Source organism: Sceloporus occidentalis, unplaced genomic scaffold (genome assembly GCF_023333645.1).
Source record: "Sceloporus occidentalis isolate IW3139 unplaced genomic scaffold, rSceOcc1.0.p SCAF_4, whole genome shotgun sequence".
Taxonomy (NCBI): domain Eukaryota; kingdom Metazoa; phylum Chordata; class Lepidosauria; order Squamata; family Phrynosomatidae; genus Sceloporus; species Sceloporus occidentalis.
In genome coordinates, this window is record NW_028316984.1 from 99,241,224 (window position 1) to 99,262,679 (window position 21,456).

At 45.1% G+C, this 21,456-nt stretch overlaps 1 protein-coding gene across 5 annotated transcripts in view; it reads left to right on the top strand.

Moving 5' to 3' along the window:
- The window catches only part of SERGEF (secretion regulating guanine nucleotide exchange factor), a 153,639-nt gene that overhangs the window by 12,000 nt on the left and 120,183 nt on the right, over positions 1 to 21,456 (top strand). For 3 of the 5 annotated variants that reach the window (XM_089521042.1, XM_089521045.1, XM_089521046.1), the window contains exons 6-8: positions 3,329 to 3,442; positions 15,799 to 15,861; positions 17,301 to 17,459. In XM_089521042.1, coding sequence (XP_089377168.1) covers positions 3,329 to 3,442; positions 15,799 to 15,861; positions 17,301 to 17,459 — 336 coding nt within the window. The remainder of the gene's footprint in view (positions 1 to 3,328; positions 3,443 to 15,798; positions 15,862 to 17,300; positions 17,460 to 21,456) is intronic. The other 2 variants (XM_089521043.1, XM_089521044.1) reach the window with 2 other exon arrangements.

A 21,456-nucleotide genomic window follows, 5' to 3' on the forward strand; every position in this document is an offset into this window, starting at 1 on the left:
ATCAATGTGATCATCTTGGCTTCTAGGGTTAATCTGTTCAAGGATTCATTTATTTATCTTTTTGACTGTCCACAGTATGCTCAGCACTCTTCTACAGCATCACATCTCAAATGAGTTGATTTTCTTTTTTTCTGTCCAGATCTCATATCTATATATGGAATACTATCGCTTGGACAATTCTAATTTTAGTGCTCAGTTGTATGTCTATACTCTTTAGGATCTTTTCTAGCTCTTTCATGGTTACCTTTCCCGTTCTATGGGGCTGTACGGATGGCCCCTAAGGGGCAGTGTGATGCTGCCCCTTTCCTTGCTGTATTGGGGCTGTGGCAACCACAAGCCATGGCCCTGATCTGGCCTTTCCACAGCGCAAAAAGGATCTACAAAAAAGGCTCCTTTTTGCGCCGTGGAAAGGGCGCCATAGCCGCTGCACCACAGGAGCTCCTTGATGTCCCCTGGTATGTGATGGGGCACGCGGCGTCATGCTGGCATGGGGACGGAATTGGGGCCATGCCCCCACTCTGCTCTGATCCCGGCATTTATCGCCGGTGTGTTCAGGGCCTAAGTCTTCTTCTCCTCTCTTCACTGCAGTTTCTATTCTGTTCATTGTTTGATTCAAGGTGTCAATATAACTGCTGAGCCCAATAACTATTGGCAGAAAAACTGCTGGGCTTATAAACCAATTCTGGAATATAGCAGAGTAGTTGACAAATTTGCAGAAATGTGGTTCACAGTCCTCAGTGAAGATGACAGGCACTGAATGTCTTCCAGAAGTGAAGGAATTGCAGGAATCTCAGAAACTCTCCAGCAATCGCTGCTGCTCCGGCTCCAGCTGAATAAATGACCAGAGAAGCCAGGCTCCCGAAAGTGCTATCTTTATTTACAGAGTGCTAACCATAAATCACCAATGCTACTATACAGATCAAACGAATACCAACTCCTACTCAAACCCACAAGCAATTACTGGAAGCCCTTGAGTTTATATACACTCCAGACCATGTGCTCTCCCAAATTCAGCCACTTCCTGTCCCACTCTGTAAAGTGTCCTCCTGTCCATGCAGACACATGTTTCATCATCCAAGCTTTGCTGCATGTAGGCAAGCAGAGTGACCTTGTGCCTATGAGCATCAGCTGTGGCTAATTAGCCATGTCCTTCTGGTGCTGGATGCTCATGGTCACACACACATCTAAGCATTTCTCAGTTTGCTGGATTTAACCCTTGACACAAGGTAGGAGAAATCTTTAACTATTTCGATTTCCTCATTGTCTAGTTTGAATTTATGTAAGTCGTCTGTGGTCATTATTTTTGTTTTCTTTATGTTCAGCAGCAAGCCTGCCTTTGTAAATACATTACTAAATATAAATCCCATTGTTAGTCTTAACTAGAGTAGACCTATTGAATAGATGGAATTTACCTATGTGTCTATTCACGACTCAACAGTTGATTCAGTGAGTTTACTGTGGTTGGTACCAAATGGTAAGATGCAAACTCCATGTCCCCCATCAGGAAATAAATATGCCTGCTGGCAGGCCAAGTGGATCTGATGAGATCGATGGACAATTTGTCCCTGCTGTGGAAGGGTCAATCCAGGATCTAGGTTCTTGTCTGTCCAAGCCTAAATCATTTTTGTGATTCCTTCAGAGAGTTTTGCATGATATTAAAATATCTGCTGATAGTGGGAACTTTCCAGCTGTTCTGTTCATGCACCAATATGCTCAGCCTTTAAAAATAACATGCAATGAAAAAGCAGGTACATCTCCTGCTCTCTGCAGCACTGTTCCACTGTTCTTTGAACTTTTAGCTTTTAAGAATCCTTTTAGAAAAAAATTGACAGATGTGCATTTGACCACTCCATGCTCGAGTGCTCATCTACCCTGATGCTTGAAAAGTTCTTTTGGAGAACAGGAAGTTTACCCAGCAACAAAGCTAATTCTCCATTGTAGGTATCAGCAATGTTGTATTTCATGGCCAGATGTAAAACTGGGGCACTATTAGGGAGGTGCAGGGGTTGTGGACTGCACTGGGTGACCCCCTAGATGGGGGGTGTATGCACAGTGAAATAGTATATCTGATGGGACCTATGCTGCTGCTGGGCAAACAAGAAAGGGTGTTGCCTCTCTTTCTCGCTCACCCAGCATCTGCACCAGACCTGAACGGGCCATCTGGAGACCACAGCACCTCCCCACAGCAGTGACTGCTGCTAAAGGGCAGTAATGCAGCTGCGCTGCTGACTGTTGCCCAGGTGGCAGGCAAGCAAGGCAGCGGGAGGGAGGGAGGGAAGGAGGGTGGGTAGTTTGTCATCACCTCTCTGCAGCCTTTTCCAGGCACCTGCACTGGGTGACCCCAAATGTAGTGATGCCACTGATCTAACAGGTGGAACCTTCCAGATGTTTTGGACAATACCTATTATTCCCACTTAGTCTTAGCCAATGGCCATTCTTGCTGATGGTGATGGGAACTATAATGCAACACAACTGGATGGTGGTAGCTTGGGGAAGGCTACATTAGGAAGATCTTTCATGAGCACAACCGTCTTGGTATGCTTCAGTTCAGTGGAATATAAGCAGACATCACTTTGTAATCACTGCTTTAGAATGATAGAGTTGGAAAAGACCACAAGGGCCATCTAATTCAAACCTCTAACATGCAGGTATCTATAACTAAAGGACTTCCAAGGATGACCATCTAGTTTCTGTTTAAAAATCTTCAAAGGAGAGTCCACCAACTTCTGAGGCAATCTGTTTCACTGTTGTGAAGTCAAATGCTGTTCCTCATAGGGTTTGGTTTCCATACCTTTCTGGAGTTACTAGGGAAGCCCAGGCCCAAAATGAATCTGAATGCTGAGCAGTTGGGGCAGAGTTTTTGTCATAATTGGCAAATAAGTGCAAGTGGCCTGTTAATGCATTTCACATAGGTTTCTTCTTTGACATATCAGAGTATTGCCTTGAATCCAGAATAGCTGGGTGCTATTTCACAAATTACACAGTGGTAAACCCATGTCTGCCACTAAAAAGGATGTTACAACTAATCAGAGCTCTGTGACAGACATACCTTTATAATAATCATTTGTCATAAACTACTTGACATCCCTCACATAAAATACTGGCATTTAGTTTTACCTAAAAGCCAGAACATGTCAAATTGCCCTAAGACCTAGCATATTTGGCGTGCTGAAGATTTTCTTCTAAAACTGTTTGTATGTTGAAACATCTTCTATGTTTATACTTCTGTTATTAAAAATGTTAATATATTCCCCCTATTCTATTAGCAGGGGAATAGCCTATTTAACATCAATAATTAGCTTTGTTTTTTCATGTATATGCTGAAAAGAAAATGGTTCAGTGTTCCAGTGGGGAATTGGTATGGCATCTCAAGCGAAGCGGATGTGCCAAGGAAAAATGGTTCCATCCTTCCTGAGGGCAAAAGAACCCTGCAAAGTAACAGGTTTGTTTCTAAAAATATATGTTGCAGTTGTGCCATATAATGTCAGGTACTACAATATTTAAGGTACAGACAGGAATCTTGTACTTTTTTGGACTACAACAGCCAGAAAATCCCAGCTGATATGGTCAATGGGGATTCTGGGGTTTTAGTCAAGACAAGTTACATTTCTAAGCTCTGCTCTTGTATGTATGCAGAGGTCTGTAGATTTTGGTTTGTATAGTTTTTTAATCATGTTTTATTGTTTAATTTTATACTTGGGAGGGAGGATTGGGCCGGGGATTTTGTGGGGCTTGTTGTTTTTATTGTTGTATATTGTATAAACTTTGTTGTTACCCGCCTCGATCCTCAAAGTGGAAGAGGCAGGATATAAATAAATATTTTATTATTATTATTATTACAGTTGGCCTGTACGTGGGCTTGCCTTCTGTGGACTTGAGCTCACACGGAAGGCAAGCCCCAATAGAAACAATGGGGTGTGCCACTGGAACGCGGCCCATTAACCTCAATGGGATTTGAGCATATGCTCAATTCCCCTTACATGGGGAGGTCTGGAACGGATCGCCCACGTAAGGGGCAGGCCAAATGTAATAGCCTATCTCCCATGATTGTCCACCAGTGCCATTGCCTGCTTCACTATAATGTTCTCTGCAGCATTTGGCTGTTCCAAAGGGGTGTTTCTCGATTTATTATACTATATGACCATACAAGATCTGCTGTAGTCAACGAAACACAAAGACTTTTTCCACAAGATCTGAAAAATCAAATGGAAATTGAAATCAAGAGTAGGAATGCTGAATGATCAACACATTATAATGGCAGGAGAAAATAAAGAGAACACAGAAGCATCACTCTAGGTGGTTGATGAAAGACATGGAAATATTTCCCCCCTAATCCCTTGACTCCATCATTAGTCAAAGTGGAGAGTGCTGTGAAGAAATCAGAAGACTAAAGTTTGAAGGCACCTATGAAGGAACTAGACAACTGTAAAGATAAAACATCAAGCACCAACATTAGGATCAACATTGGAGGAGAGTGCTGTTGATACCAAGGACCACCAAAAATACAAATGTTTCCCAGAGCAATCAAGGCTGAACTCTGAATGGAAGTCAGAATGATTAAATGAGGCTTTCATAGTTTGGTCCTCATGAGATGACATGATTTACTTGAAAATACAATAGTGCTGGGAACAGTTGAAGGCAGTAGGAAAAATTAAAGACTGCAATATAAATGGATAGACTCAATAAAGGAAGCCAGAGCCCTCAGTTTTCAAGACCTGACCAGGGTGATTAATAACAGATCTTCTCTGGAAGGTCTCTAATGTAGAGGGTTGCCAAAAATCAGGGATGAGGAACTGTCAGAAGTTAAGAGGTTTCATCAGAATTCTTACATGGCCTTATCCCCCCAGTGTTCCTCTATTAAAAATCAATTCCCCCCTCCCATACCTTTGGTGGCCATTTTCACCATGTTTTTGACTCCCTGGGCCATTTTAGGCCCTGGAAATACCTTAACAATCACACCATGTTTTGAAAAGATTTATGTTGAGCTTAAAATGGCCCAGGACCCATCAGAAATGTGGTAAAAATGCCATCCCACCTATAGAGGGTGCGATTCCCCCTTTTGACTCCCCTTTTGACTCCTTTTTGACAATTCCCCTTTATGACTCCCATGGGGTCCTGGGGGGGGGGCAAAAATCAATCCTAGGTGCTGCATGCATAGCCTCTTCCAGCCATTTGAGCATACGCTCAAAGTAACTATTTGAAATTTACAAAGGTGCTTGACTTCTCTTCTTTCACATTTGCTCTTTTATTATAAAAACTGAATAACATACAAATGAAAAAAATAATATGAATATCCACAGAATGAAATCAATAGAAAATTAATGGGGCAGTAAATACAAATCTTCCTCCAGTACTTATATACACATTAAACATATGGGGTGGCATTCTGTATTGCAGTTTAAATTTCACAACCTAGTATTATGGATCCATAACTGCTTCATATTTAATAAGACTGTGTAAGAGTACTTAAATGCTGTAGCTGTCAGGGTGACTAGACATCCTAGTTTTTCAGGACATGTCCTACACTTCAACCTTCTGTCTGGGAGGAATTCCAAAATGGCCTTCCTTTTGAGCATGCCTAAGGAGCAATGCAAATGTAAACATTTTTTTCCTGTAATTTCAGCCCATTGGACAAATGAAAGGAATCATTTAAATTTTAATGTAGTCAAGGGTTTGTTGCTGGTAAAGTACAATTTTAAGCATTTGTATTGCTCTGAGTTCTATATGTATATTGCAAGCCAACAAGGTATTTTAATGAAGATAAGTTCCTCAGAAAAATACAACTGAGTACAGTATAAAATACAGTATATGTAATATAGTGCTAAATAAACCATTTGAAATGAATTTATATTAGTGTTTTTAATTTTTAATTTTGTAATATCTTACATTTTTCTTCAGTATCCTACATTTTGGGGTACCTTGTCCTCCTTTGTATTTCTGGGATCTGGTCACCCTGGTCACTTTAACAAGTAACAGTCTAATTGAGTGAAGGAGGTCTGTTGAGCAAGGAGGTGCAAGGAGGATGACATTTCTGGCCTCTTCCCACCAGTGACGAGGGCTGAGATGATCAGAAGGAGGACCCCATCGCAATTCCTTGTCATAGTCTCATTTGCTGGCAGGAGGGGGCTGGAAACATACTTTTCATTGCATCATGATCGGCAGCTGAACAGACTTTGCCCAGTGGCGCTTCTGGTTGTTAAAGTGGGCTTGAAGTGTTGATTAGAAGACGTTACTTACTGTATATACTCAGCTATAAGTTGAACAATTTATGCCCAAAAATTGACCCTAAAATCCTGGGTTGACTCATAATAATAATAATATATGTAACGTTGAAGGCTTTCATGGCTGGCATCCATAATTTTTTGTGGGTTTTTTTGGGATATGTGGCCATGTTCTAGAAGAGTTTATTCCTGATGTTTCACCAGCATCTGTGGCGGGCATCTTCAGAGAATATAATAATATGATTTATTTATATTTTGCCTTTTCCCAGGGGATGGGTCAATACAGTAATACTGCTCAGAAAGATCCTAAAAGAAGCACAGCTCTGATGCCTCACTCTCCATGCCTTGGCAGTGATTTCTGAAAGAGCTGCCGGGATAGGTGTGTGTGTGTGGGTGTGTGTGAGTGTGAAAGAGGTGATCCACTTCTCAATCCGATGTTAAACCCTTCTCTTCTGTCCTTCCTTCTCCCTCTAGATCTCCCCTGCCCACCAAACACCACATTTCCCTCCAGTTCCTTGCTTCTCAGTCTGATGGAAAACCCTCTTCTGTCCTTCCTTCTCCCTCTAGATCTCCCCTGCCCACCAAACACCACATTTCCCTCCAGTTCCTTGCTTCTCAGTCTGATGGAAAACCCTCTTCCGTCCTTTCTTCTTTCTCTGGATCTCCCCTGCCCACCAAACACCACGTTTCCTTCCAGTTCCTTCCTTCTCAGTCTGATGGAAAACCCTCTTCCGTCCTTTCTTCTTTCTCTGGATCTCCCCTGCCCACCAAACACCACGTTTCCTTCCAGTTCCTTCCTTCTCAGTCTGATGGAAAACCCTCTTCCGTCCTTTCTTCTTTCTCTGGATCTCCCCTGCCCACCAAATACCACGTTTCCTTCCAGTTCCTTCCTTCTCAGTCTGATGGAAAACCCTCTTCCGTCCTTTCTTCTTTCTCTGGATCTCCCCTGCCCACCAAACACCACGTTTCCTTCCAGTTCCTTCCTTCTCAGTCTGATGGAAAACCCTCTTCCGTCCTTTCTTCTTTCTCTGGATCTCCCCTGCCCACCAAACACCACGTTTCCTTCCAGTTCCTTCCTTCTCAGTCTGATGGAAAACCCTCTTCCGTCCTTTCTTCTTTCTCTGGATCTCCCCTGCCCACCAAACACCACGTTTCCTTCCAGTTCCTTCCTTCTCAGTCTGATGGAAAACCCTCTTCCGTCCTTTCTTCTTTCTCTGGATCTCCCCTGCCCACCAAACACCACGTTTCCTTCCAGTTCCTTCCTTCTCAGTCTGATGGAAAACCCTCTTCCGTCCTTTCTTCTTTCTCTGGATCTCCCCTGCCCACCAAACACCACGTTTCCTTCCAGTTCCTTCCTTCTCAGTCTGATGGAAAACCCTCTTCCGTCCTTTCTTCTTTCTCTGGATCTCCCCTGCCCACCAAATACCACGTTTCCTTCCAGTTCCTTCCTTCTCAGTCTGATGGAAAACCCTCTTCCGTCCTTTCTTCTTTCTCTGGATCTCCCCTGCCCACCAAACACCACGTTTCCTTCCAGTTCCTTCCTTCTCAGTCCAATGGAAAACCCTTCTCTTCTGCCCTTCCTTCTCTATCTGGATCTCCTCTGCCCACCAAATACCACATTTCCCTCGGGTTCTTTCCTTCTCAATCTGGTGTTAAACCCCCCCCCCCCAGGTTTTACCCTTGACTTATCCACAGGTCATATCAAAATCCATGAATTTGGCCCTAAAACTTTCTCTTGACTTATAGATGAGGTCATCTAGTACACTGGTATATACAAGTATTTATGCATATGTAACCAAGTACAGTAGCTGATGTAGAATATCAGTGAATATCCCTCACTCACTCTTTTAAGTCTCAAATATATAGAGAGACACAGGTTTCAGGAGGGTTCAAAAGAATCGTTTCCTTTGTGTAACAAAATTAAAATTTTTCTTTGGCTTCTTTCACGGAAATTGGACTGCCTGTTTGTTAAGCAAGAAGATAGATTTTTCCACTCAGGATGAGATTTCTGTTATGATTAGACTTCTGTCTCTGCTTTTAGGAGCAATCTGGCAATGAAATACCATGGCCTTGCTTTCACAAACACATTATAAAAGTTTTTAGCACCTTCATCAAGGAATGCTCATGGTTCATCAAGCAGTCCACTTAAGCCAACTGCTGCTTGAATGAATACAATTACCAAACATTTTGGCCTAACTCCAGTATGAACAATTATGGTAGCATGTGGATTTTTGGTCTCTGCCCCTGCAACCTTATCTAATGAAGAAAATCTTCTTGAGGGTTACACAGTCCTCTGGTGCAGATTTTTAGGGCATGTGGGAGACTTTAAGGGGAGGGTTGTTGTCCTGCCTTCTGCATCTGTGAACTCAATAATGACAGTAGATATTGGCCATAAAATTCAGTGTGTGGAACATTACATCTGTTTGTTCATTGCAGAATTCCATAATTCCCAAATCTATTTCACAGGTTAAATAAATCCTGACTCAGTTAAAAAAAAAGGAGGTGGAAGGAAGGAATCTAACAGCTCCTTTAGGACTAATCTATTTATTACAAATAAGTTGGAAATCTATTGTTAGAAATAAAGAAGTGTATGGGGAAAAGATAATTGCTTTCCTTTTTACAGCATGTTCCAGCAGTGGATTGAAATCACAAAAGTTCATGCTAAAATCATAGAATTCTATGATTCTGTGATTTTAGCATGGACTTTTGGATTTCAGTCCACTTATGGAACATGGTGTAAAGAGGGAAGCAATTATTTTTCCTCATACACTTCCTTCTTTCTAACATTTTTGCAAGGCTGTTTTCTTTGCCATGAATGATGGAGTTACTAGGCATTAAAGATTGGGAGCAGAGACTGGAATTGTTACTTTTTAAAAGTGATTTGTTACTTGTTGCTTTAAAAGAAAAGAGTCTGTGTGGTATAGTGGTTTGAGTGTTGGATCAGGACTCTAGGAGAGCAGTGTTCAAATACATTTGCAGTTTTGGAAACCCACTGGGTGACCTTGGACAAGTCACACTCTCTCAGCCTCAGAGGAAGGCAATGGCAAATGCACAACAAATCTAACCAAGCAAATCTTATGATAGGGTCACCATAAGTCAGAGTTGAATATGAGGCACAGAACAACTTTAAAATACAATGTTAAAAGGGAAGGAATAGTATTAAAAGGGTAAAAGCAGGGCAAGTGTTAGTGACAGGGGACTTTCTGAGGTTGAAAAGTAAAAGCAATCTAGATCTTTAAGAAGGTCCTGTCACAGATGGCTTATTACTTTTTAGTTTTTAATTATTTTTCTTTAACTGATGCACAGAAGTAGATAAATGGCCTCAAATCCCCTCAAATGACCTCCTTAGGCATTGTTTAGGAGTCCCGCCTCTGCCCGCCCCCAAGGACTGTGTTGCTGCTGCTGGGGCCACCGCTGTGCCGCTGGACGGCCCTCCGTGTTTGGAGGACACTGCGCAGCTGCGCACCCACGCGGAGGAGCCGCCCAGGACTTACCATCTGCGGCTCCCCAGAGAGCAAGCGCCCATCCCGGGGGCCAGGAACACCTGGAGGAAGGCGGAGGAGGGGGCGTGTCGGTGAGAGCGACCTAGATAAATCCAACGCGTCTGGCCCTCCTCCTCCGTCCCGCCTCTGCCCGCCCCCAAGGACTGTGTTGCTGCTGCTGGGGCCACCGCTGTGCCGCTGGACGGCCCTCCGTGTTTGGAGGACACTGCGCAGCTGCGCACCCACGCGGAGGAGCCGCCCAGGACTTACCATCTGCGGCTCCCCAGAGAGCAAGCGCCCATCCCGGGGGCCAGGAACACCTGGAGGAAGGCGGAGGAGGGGGCGTGTCGGTGAGAGCGACCTAGATAAATCCAACGCGTCTGGCCCTCCTCCTCCGTCCCGCCTCTGCCCGCCCCCAAGGACTGTGTTGCTGCTGCTGGGGCCACCGCTGTGCCGCTGGACGGCCCTCCGTGTTTGGAGGACACTGCGCAGCTGCGCACCCACGCGGAGGAGCCGCCCAGGACTTACCATCTGCGGCTCCCCAGAGAGCAAGCGCCCATCCCGGGGGCCAGGAACACCTGGAGGAAGGCGGAGGAGGGGGCGTGTCGGTGAGAGCGACCAGATAAATCCAACGCGTCTGGCCCTCCTCCTCCGTCCCGCCTCTGCCCGCCCCCAAGGACTGTGTTGCTGCTGCTGGGGCCACCGCTGTGCCGCTGGACGGCCCTCCGTGTTTGGAGGACACTGCGCAGCTGCGCACCCACGCGGAGGAGCCGCCCAGGACTTACCATCTGCGGCTCCCCAGAGAGCAAGCGCCCATCCCGGGGGCCAGGAACACCTGGAGGAAGGCGGAGGAGGGGGCGTGTCGGTGAGAGCGACCAGATAAATCCAACGCGTCTGGCCCTCCTCCTCCGTCCCGCCTCTGCCCGCCCCCAAGGACTGTGTTGCTGCTGCTGGGGCCACCGCTGTGCCGCTGGACGGCCCTCCGTGTTTGGAGGACACTGCGCAGCTGCGCACCCACGCGGAGGAGCCGCCCAGGACTTACCATCTGCGGCTCCCCAGAGAGCAAGCGCCCATCCCGGGGGCCAGGAACACCTGGAGGAAGGCGGAGGAGGGGGCGTGTCGGTGAGAGCGACCTAGATAAATCCAACGCGTCTGGCCCTCCTCCTCCGTCCCGCCTCTGCCCGCCCCCAAGGACTGTGTTGCTGCTGCTGGGGCCACCGCTGTGCCGCTGGACGGCCCTCCGTGTTTGGAGGACACTGCGCAGCTGCGCACCCACGCGGAGGAGCCGCCCAGGACTTACCATCTGCGGCTCCCCAGAGAGCAAGCGCCCATCCCGGGGGCCAGGAACACCTGGAGGAAGGCGGAGGAGGGGGCGTGTCGGTGAGAGCGACCTAGATAAATCCAACGCGTCTGGCCCTCCTCCTCCGTCCCGCCTCTGCCCGCCCCCAAGGACTGTGTTGCTGCTGCTGGGGCCACCGCTGTGCCGCTGGACGGCCCTCCGTGTTTGGAGGACACTGCGCAGCTGCGCACCCACGCGGAGGAGCCGCCCAGGACTTACCATCTGCGGCTCCCCAGAGAGCAAGCGCGCAGCTGCGCAACTGCGCAGCTGCGTTTTTTAGGTGGGTTAGGGAGGCTGGGTTCGAGCCCTTAGAGCAGGGGATGCCTGGGGTGGCTAAACCCCTGCTCTTTATATTGCCACGGTGGGATGGGGGGAGGAACTGGTGGTGGGGAATGCACAGGCTGGGGAGGGAAGGGATAACATCGTGCTGAGCGGAGCTCCTATTGAGGTAGTGTGGGGCAAGGGGAGGTATGGCGGTGGGAGAAGGGGCTTACGTTCCAGGGGAAGGAGGGATCGATGCATCATATCTATCCCTCCTTCCGGTCCCCCTCCCAACCAAAGGAACCTGAGGGTCGCTCCAACCGTGCCACAAACCCTGTCACTGCTCCTGTGCAATGCCAGGTCTATCAATAACAAGACCCACATCCTCCACGACCTTGTGGAGGACTCAAAATGTGACCTGGCTTGCATTACCGAGACCTGGCTAGGGCCTGAAGGGGATGCTGTGTGGGCTCAGGCCCTGCCTGCTGGGTTCTCGGTGAAGGACCAGCGCAGGTTAGGTGGGCGGGGGGGGGGTGTGGCCTTGATACATAGGAACACCGTGTCCCTCATCAGGAACCACATCCGACAGACGTCCCATATTGAGTGTATCTACCTGACCCTAAAGGCTAGGGACAGTCTAGGGATTCTGTTAGTGTATCGGCCACCCCGTGCATTAGCGGACTCCCTTAACGAGCTGACACAGTTGGTCGCAGAGCTGATGTTGGAGACGCCCAGGCTTCTTGTCCTGGGCGACCTCAACATCCCTCTTGCGGCCAGCTATGTTCCATCCGGTGCGGCTCGGGAATTCATGGAAACCATGGCAGCCATGGGCCTGTCCCAGCTGATACAGGGTCCCACACATTGTGCAGGTAATACTCTCGATTTGGTCTTCTGTTCGGATGCGGAAAATCCGTGGGCGGAAATAGTTAATATTTCCCCCTTGTCATGGACGGATCATTTCCTGGTAGAGGCAAAAATCAAGGTCTCTACCCAGATCCCCCCCGGGGGTGGTGGACCTATTCGGATGGTCCACCCTCGAAGGCTGATGGAACCTGGAAGGTTCCAAGAGGCCTTAGAGGGGCTCATGGTTGGTAGCGACGGCGATTCTGTTGATGCCCTCACCGGTATCTGGAATACCGGTCTTTCAAGGGCTATACACAGTATCGCCCCGAAGCGCCCTCTCAGGCCCGCTTCCAAATGTAAGCCTTGGTATACGGAAGACCTCCGGGCTAGGAAGCGGGCACTGCGACGGCTAGAGTACCGTTGGCGGAAATACCTTTGCTTAGACGACAAGGCTCTCCTAGACCAACTGTTAGAGGACTACGGAGAGGCAATACGAGCAACAAAGAATTCGTTCTATGCTGCTCGCATTGCGTCCGCAGAGTCGCGTCCAGCAGAGTTGTTCAGGGTGGTCAGGGAGCTAACTCAGCTCCCCCCCTCCCTGAACCAGATCCTTGAACCTTCTAAGGCCTGCTGTGACCAATTTAACGACTTTTTTGCGGATAAAACCTCTCGGATAAGCGAAGGTCTTAACGCCGACATTCAAGCAAAACCTAGGGTAGAGGTGTCCAGAGCCTCCGTGGACTTTATTGTACTGGATCGATTTGAGTTGGTGAGTACCGATGATGTGGACAAGCTCCTCGGAAGAGTCCGGAAGACGACCTGCTCTCTCGATCCCTGTCCCTCGTGGCTAGCGGCCCAGGGGGGACCGGCGGTAACTTCGTTGTTACGCCGGATTATTAATACATCTTTGAGGGAGGGCCAATTTCCATCAGAACTCAAATTGGCCATTGTAAAACCTATTCTGAAAAAGCCCTCCCTCGACCCCCTGGTATATAATAATTATCGGCCAGTTTCGCTGCTGCCATTTTTGGGGAAGGTGATCGAGAGGGCGGTTGCAATCCAACTTCAGACGGTCTTGGATGAAACGGATTATCTAGACCCATTTCAAACTGGCTTCCGGGCGGGTTACGGGGTTGAGACGGCCATGGTCGCCTTGGTCGATGATCTCCGTCTGGGTATCGACAGGGGAAGCGTGTCCCTGCTGGTGCTCTTGGACATCTCAGCGGCTTTCGATACCATAGACCATGGTATCCTTCTGGGGCGCCTAGCGGAGGTGGGAATCGGGGGCACTGCGCTCCAGTGGTTCCGGTCCTACCTCTCTGGGAGGTCCCAGATGGTGCAGCTGGGAGACGTATGCTCCGACGAGAGGCCCCTTAAAACCGGGGTCCCTCAAGGGGCCATTCTGTCTCCCATGCTATTTAACATTTACATGAAACCGCTGGGAGAGGTCATCCGGAGACATGGGGCGCGGGGTTATCAGTACGCTGATGACACCCAAATTATTTTCTCTATGTCTCCGACTGATGCAGTGACTGGGGATGGTGTCTCTCCTCTTGTGGCCTGTCTGGAGTCAGTAATGGGCTGGATGAGGGAAAACCGACTCAAGCTGAATCCAGAGAAAACGGAGGTACTAGTGATAGGTTCCCCTGGTCCAGGAATGGTGGTGGTTCCACCTGTCCTGAACGGGGTCACGCTCCCTGTGAAGGACTCCGTGCGCAGTCTGGGGGTGCTTCTGGATTCGTCGCTTCACCTGACTGCTCAGGTGAGTGCGACGGTCAGGAGCACATGTTATCAGCTTCGGCTGATTCGCCAGCTGCACCCATACCTGGCCCAGAGGGACCTTGAAACGATCGTACATGCTCTGGTAACCTCAAGATTGGATTTTTGCAATGTACTCTACATGGGGCAACCCTTATACCAAACTCGGAAGCTACAATTGGTGCAGAATATGGCAGCCCGGCTGGTCACTGGTGCTCCCAGGACCAGCCATATAACACCGATTTTAAAAGATCTTCACTGGCTGCCTATTCGCTTCCGAGCTCAATATAAGGCGTTGGTAATTACCTATAAAGCCCTAAATGGCTTGGGTCCAGGATACCTGAAGGACCGCCTCTCCCCATATATTCCGTCCCGCACCCTCAGAACATCTGGGCAGCAACTCCTGAAGGTGCCAGGGGCTAGGCTTTCTTCCGTCACTAAGCGGACGTTTTCCATCGCCGCCCCGGCCCTCTGGAATACGCTGCCCGCTGAGCTCCGCTCGACTACCTCCCTGGCCCAATTTAAGAAGGATTTAAAGACCTTCTTATTTCATCAAGCATTCCCCCCATGAACATCTTTTTAGGGCCTCCCTCCTCTTCCGTGGCCATGAGGAAGGGCTAATTGGGGTTTTATCCTTTTTATTGTTTTTATTGTTTCTTTGATGCACTGTTTGCGCGCGATTTGTTGATTTATGTATTTTTCACTGTTGTAAACCGCCCTGATCTATGGAAGGTTGCGGTATATAAATAAAACTTTTATTATTATTATTATTATTTATTGTTATGATTTAGCCTTAACCTTTGTGTCAAATAACATAATGATGTTAATGGGGATTATTTTACTTTTAAAAAATAACAGTGATGGCAGTGCCATTACCCCAAACATAACTCGCTACAGGTAACAGTGCTACTTGTACTTCCTTTAAAGTTCAGTTGGGAGGTGGTTGTTTATGGATAGATCTATCCAATATCAATGCAGAATATTTGTCGGAATGTTCTTATATGAAATTATGTTTCCATTTTGTATAAAGCTGACAAGGATACAAATTACCATTAATCTGTAACATTTTTAACCATGGCAATATTTGAAGCACCTCCCATAATTCTTTCTGAATTAGCTGGGAATGGAGTAACTGTCAGGAGTTGCAAAGACAACTTCTTGTTGTGGTTGTTGTTGTCATTTCTGACCTATGTTGAACCTAAAGTGAACCTATTATGGGGCTTTCTTGGCAAGGTTTGCCATTGCCATCCTTTGAGGCTGAGAGTGTGTAACTTGGACAAAGTCTCCCAGTGGCTTTCCATGGCTGAGCTGGGATTTGAACCCTGTTCTTCAGAGCCATAGTCAAACATTTAAACCATTATACCACAGGAATCATGTGTGATGGCTTATGGAGTAAAGATGGTATTGCTAGGTTATGGTGACCTCATATCCAGGTGCTGTGATAAGGGAAAGGAGGCAGGCATGAGCGAAGCCTGTTCAAGGATATTTTTGTGAAAGGACACCATTGCAACAATAAGAAAAGGGGGTGGTCTGGGAAAGTGTGAGAAGTGTGTTTATTAATTACAATGATTAAGAATTAAGCTCACCTGAAATTTAAAATTTTGTGTAGTTTAATTAGACAATTGTAATGTTTGCTGGTCATTTCTGACAATGAACTTCTCTGGACTAGATCTATAGTTTTTTAATAAAGGTTTTCTGAAGCCTTATTGTCTAAACTTGACACCCTTGTGGAAGTGTTAATAACCAACATGATCCACGAAGCTTCCTTTTCTATGTATCCTGTACTAGCATCTTTTGTTATTTCTTTCTTTATAAAACTGTGTGATCTGGGACAAATGTCTCTGGGAAAGGTAACCTCTCTCTCTTTGGGTAATGAAATATATTATTATCTTAGGTCTGGAAGATACCAGGGTAAAGAGTGTCGCATCTGGCTCATCTCATGCCTCCGCACTCACAGGTATATTTCACCGGATGTGGCCTTCAGTTTTGTTTGGAATTGAAGTATTTATAGACTTTAAGACTTGATTCAACTTTTCCTGTAAAATGTGTATCTTCCGTGTTTGAGTGTTCACATACACTTTCGGACTCCATAGAACACACTTCTTTTTCTGACTTCTTCAACAGATTTATGTCTACCCTAAAGGTGCAACAAATAGGATATTTCAGGGGCGGTACACACTGGCGTTGAAATGCCGCCCCTCTTTGCTGCACAGCGTTGCCACAGCAACCAAACTGTGGCAGCCTAGAGGGGCTTCTTTTTTTGCGGCGTTGTAAGTGCTGTGATGTAGCCCTATGACACTGCTTCCTGGAAAAGACGTATGGGCGCTCAGATGCCCACACGTCATCTATACACCCCTTCTTGTGGGCATGCGGGTCAATAATGGCACCACCCGCATGTCATAGGGCTTGGGAGCATGCAGTTGGTGTACGCCCCCAAGCCCTACTATCGCCACCAGGACACCACTTCCTGGCGGTGTGTACCAGGCCTAAGAAACCTTGTTGCTTTTTTTTTTTTTTTAAAGTTTCATTGTGTGGTAAGACATGTGTTACATTATCGAGTTGATTTCCTCTCACTAAAACTGCTAATCTTGTGCCTTAAACCTTTCTGTCAATGCACAGGTTAGGCTACTGATAGAAACAGGCAAACTTCTTTGGTTAGAAACTATGTTGGTTATTGCTAAGCCATTCTGAATTCACATGCTTTCACTCTTGCAAGCCATAATGTAGTTTGCTCAACAAGAGCATTAAAATCCATATTGGTATTTCATGGCTACAACTGCAGAATTACTCATGATTTTAGCTTAGCTCTCCTTTTGTAACCTCTTGTGGGTGAGAATTCTTGAATGTCAGGGTACCTTGAGGAGAGGATGGAAGAGAATCTTTGCAGTTCAGGACTTATTATGTGTTTGTTTGAACAGAAAATAGTGTTTTCTAAATAGAAAACAAGTTGCTGCACAGAAGACAACATTTTCTGTGCCGAAAACAAATGTCCTATGTTTTCTGTGCAGCAAATTGTGTTTTTTTGTATAAAAAGTACACTTTTTGAACAAATTAAATCCTGAATTAGTCTTTGAAAAGTGTGCAGTTTTATACTGCTTTCTCACAGAGAGGACAAAAACATAGGGAAATTATTCACTCTTGTTTGTGAGAATGAAATCTACACAGATGGATTTGGACATAGGAGTATGAAGTTGCAGTTATGGATAGTTCTACAATTACTTATTAAGTGTCTTGTGCTATGTAGTGTCTGTGTTTCACCTTGTTTTTTGAATTTTAATGTGTCTTTTAAAAAAAGGATATTTGATCATCTTTGTCAGTTTTCATAAACCAAAAAGATAGAAATTGTGTAAGAGAAAATGACATTTAGTCAATTCTTTCTTTCTGTCTTTCTTTCAGATGAAGGAGAGTTATATGTTTGGGGAAGCAACAAACACAGACAGTTAGTGAGCAAAGATGATTTTCTTTTGAAACCTCAGAAGATAGAAGCTCATTATTTTGAGGGTGAAAAAGTCAGCAGAGTGTGGAATGGATGGACACATATGGTGACACAAACAGGTAAGACATCCAAGCTAGATGTTACATGTGAAACTATTTAAAACACTGTTTGTATAGCTTATAAATGAATTTTCAGGTTGCAAACTTCTGTGGCTGAAAATGGTAAGCTGTGAGATCTCCAATGCAATAACAGAGTCCATGATGAGAAAGAAAATGGCAGCCCTATTTATAAATTATTATTTGAACTGTTGTGCCCCTAATTTGTGATAGTAAAAAGCCAGTTTCCCCAGTTATAGTATTTTTTTTTACAAATTATGACCAAACATTATGGTTTGGTTGTAATACTAAATTATGGTTTAGTTAGGTGTGGGAAATTTCTTGGGGTTGTAGAAATCATGTTGGATTTCTACAACCAGAGGTTGTACTACCTTTCATTTTATTGCTCTGTGGTTGATACTGTTGACATTTCATGGGAGTAATTGAACTTTCTGTCACTGCCAAAACTCAGCAGCAACTGAAGCAACTTTTTTATGGTGTGGGAAGTTAACAATGTGTCAACTTGTTTGAGATTGTTTTGTTTCTTTAAGATTAACCATAGTTTGAGTTCAGATAACACTAAACTGTAGTTAGTTAAAAATAGAAGCAAATGTTTTTGATCTCCTCTGCCTACATCTGTACTGAAGGAGAAATTAATTGGTAAGCCCTACCTCATTCATCTCCCTTTTCCCACCTACATTTATGCCAGACCCCTTCCCTTTAGCTGGTGCTGTGGGATGTGTGTGACTGTTGGGTCTTTGTTCCAAATACTCAAAAGTTACTGTTCAGCTTCCCAAACATTGGCTGCCATTAAGGAAATGCCTATGAACCATCCTAGCCTATTATCAAGCAACTTGCCTGACCATGAAATGCTTGCCTTGCCAGAAGTATAGAACTGCAAGGATTTAATACTGAGGGCCTTGCAATGTTGGAGCAATTACATATGTTCACTAAATTGTCATTGAGCTGGAGGAAGAGAATTGGAAAAGGGACAAATGTACAGCCATAGTGTGTCAGCACTGGAGTTTTTCAACTATATGTTTTAATGGGTTAAATGGAAAAGGATAGGTGAAATAAAGACACCGTAGTCCCTTTCATTCACTAGTTGCCTTTGCAGAGTTTCTGGTCACACTGATAGAGCTCTCTCTATACACTTTTGTTCATGCAGAGGGCTTGTTCAGATGTTCGGTAAGTGTGTGAGAAGGTAGCAGGTTTCTTTGTTCATTCAGTGAATACACAGAGGAGTAGCAGCAAAGTGTTTTAAATGAGGATGTGTGCTTGAGTTGTATCCTACACACTAGCTTTCCCATTTGGCCAGTCTTTTGAATGAATTAGTGATGTTCAATATGAGAATGACTAAAACTGACATATGATTTCGGAAGATTGGAAAAACCGTCATTTTATTTGGATTTGATATGGTCAGAGCAATGGTTGGGTTTGATATAGAATATCTTCTTCTTTTAAATATATTTGGTATTTATCCCACCAAAGTATATTGGGCTACTGCTGTGAACCTTTGACTATGACTAGAGTAGCTACACTGGATATTTGCAGTAAATTAAAAAAGGGAAAAAAAATCACAGTTATTGTTTCAAAAAATCTACTTGAAGATGCAGAGTACCTAAACTTGGTTACAGAAACTACAGCTGACTTTCATGTGCACAAGTCTGCTCAGGCAACCATTATGAGAGAGCCCATGTGCTGTCTCCACTGCTCTCTCTAGCTGAGAGAAGCAGCAGAGTGACCTTTGAGAAGGAAGGAGGAAGAGAGTAAAGCTATGTATAGCATTCTATATACAGATTTTAAAACTGCAAGAGGAAAACAGCAGGGGTAGTTTACCTATTTCTCCCTGACCCACTGGCTTCTTTTACTTGCCACTAATGCTGGTGCTTTAATTTCCACCATCTATTCTGTTGATTCATGTCTCCAATGTTGGTACAAGGGCAATAATCGTCCTCTGTATTGATTTCTGTGTGGTGCACCAGCATTTATTTAAAAAAAGTTAGTCCTATAGCACTTGAACAGTGACCAGTTTGTTTTCTCTTGAAGGTGCCATGCAAGTTTTTGTTGCAGCAAAACAACAATGTTGGCCTCCTTGTTGTGCTCTGTCTTGGAATATGTTGCCTTCTTTTGATGGCATCCTTGAGGCTCCACTATCAAAAGAACAGCCAAAATGCAAAATCCATGTGGAAAGCTGATGCTTAGAGTTGATATTCCTTCTCAGGAGGGTACCAAGGTTCTGTAATGCGCCAGATGTAAATTGGGTTATGTAAGGATAGCATAGCGGTTGTTTGACTGAAGGCAGGCCTAAATATAGCAGAAGGGTGGTGAAGAAAACGAGAGAGAATGAGAGTCTTAAGTCTCACAAAAGGTGAGTCATCTTCCCTTCAGAACAAATACTTTCCTCCTTAAACTGGTATGACAGATAACAAAGGCAGCCTTAATTAAGGAAGTTTATTTATCATGGCTTTCTTCAGTATAAATCCATTAATTTTGTTCCTCATGAACCATCAAATCAAATTAGCATAAAAATAGCTTAAAAATTATTGGTGCAACTAAAGGTTTATAAATTTGTTCTCCGGAAGGTTGATATTTTAAAAAATTGCATTGCTTTTTCAGTTTCCTGTAGGATATCTAGTTGGTTGTGTAAAAAAATAATTAAAAAAAATCCCAGCAGACCACCAAGCTTCCATAAAAACAACAACACACCATTGTGTCACATACTTGAACATGCTTGGATCACTCCTTAGCTGCATTTTAGTGATATTTTGGGGCAATCCAGATTTCAGGGATAACATTCTCTCGACCTGGATCAGTACTGCAGTAGGACAAGGAGTTAACACTGTTGCACCTTGTGCTAAAAGCCAGATAGTTTGTGAAAAACAATCTGCCACTCCAGAGCAGAACTACTTGATGAACATCGTGTGCGCTGTGATCCACAGGGAAGTATTTTACATTGCATGTATAGGTGGCTGGGTGAGAAATCTTTCACATGCTATGTAGCAGTGTAATGACTGGGACCTCCAGTCATTTGGGGACTTCTCCTGAACCACAAAGGGTTAATCTGGGGGGAGGTACATGCTAATGAGGGCTGACATCACATGCTAATGAGCTGTGACATCATAGCTGATGTAAGGTCTAACTGACCAATCAGAGAGTAGGACCGGGAGATTCAAGAACATTCCTTGAGTAGCCTTTAAAAACCCTTTGTGACCATGTGGTCTTTTGTCTCTCCCTCGTCCTCCCTCCTCTTGGGGGAAACCAGATGTCTTCTTTGTTCTCTGGGCAGCTGGGGAACCAGCTGTGAGGAATGCAGGTGGAGTTGGCAAGAAGCCAGCTCCCTGCATCCAGAAACTCAACATGAACTGCAAATCCCATCACTGTGTGAGTAGCTAGGAAATGTGTTAGTTAGCGTGTTTAGGTTTTGTTATGTATAGCTTGCCTGAAATGAACATCTTTGTAACTGTGTTTTCTGACCTGCAAGGCAAGGAGGCTTTGCATGAATGATATCCTTCTATTCTATTCTAGTTCTTTAAAATAAATATCTTTCTTTAAAAATATCTGCTGTCTCTCTCTCTCTCCTGTACACGCGTCTTAGCTTGGCTACTGGATGCTAAGTTAACAAGGGAACGGAAACTAGATCTCTCCCTAGCAAGTCCCAGTGTGTGCTTAGGGAAACGTAGTTCATTGAGATTCATTGGGTGGTGGCAGCGAAGAATACAGGATCTCAAGGGGTCTCATTCAGCTCAGCAGGGAGTGGGAATGGAGACCTAGGAGACTCTAGGGGAAAGTTTAAGGGACTCCCTGGGAGTAAGAGCCACGCACAGGGCTCATTGCCCCCAGGGATCACCACATGCAGATTTACTTTAGATGCTTAATTTGATCAGATAATGGTATGCAAGTTTGATCATTTTACCTAAAAAGGATATTGAGAGCCAGTGTGACATAGTGATTTGAGTGGACTACAACTCTAGAGACCAGGGTTTGATTCCCAGCTCAGCAATGGAAACCCACTGGTTGA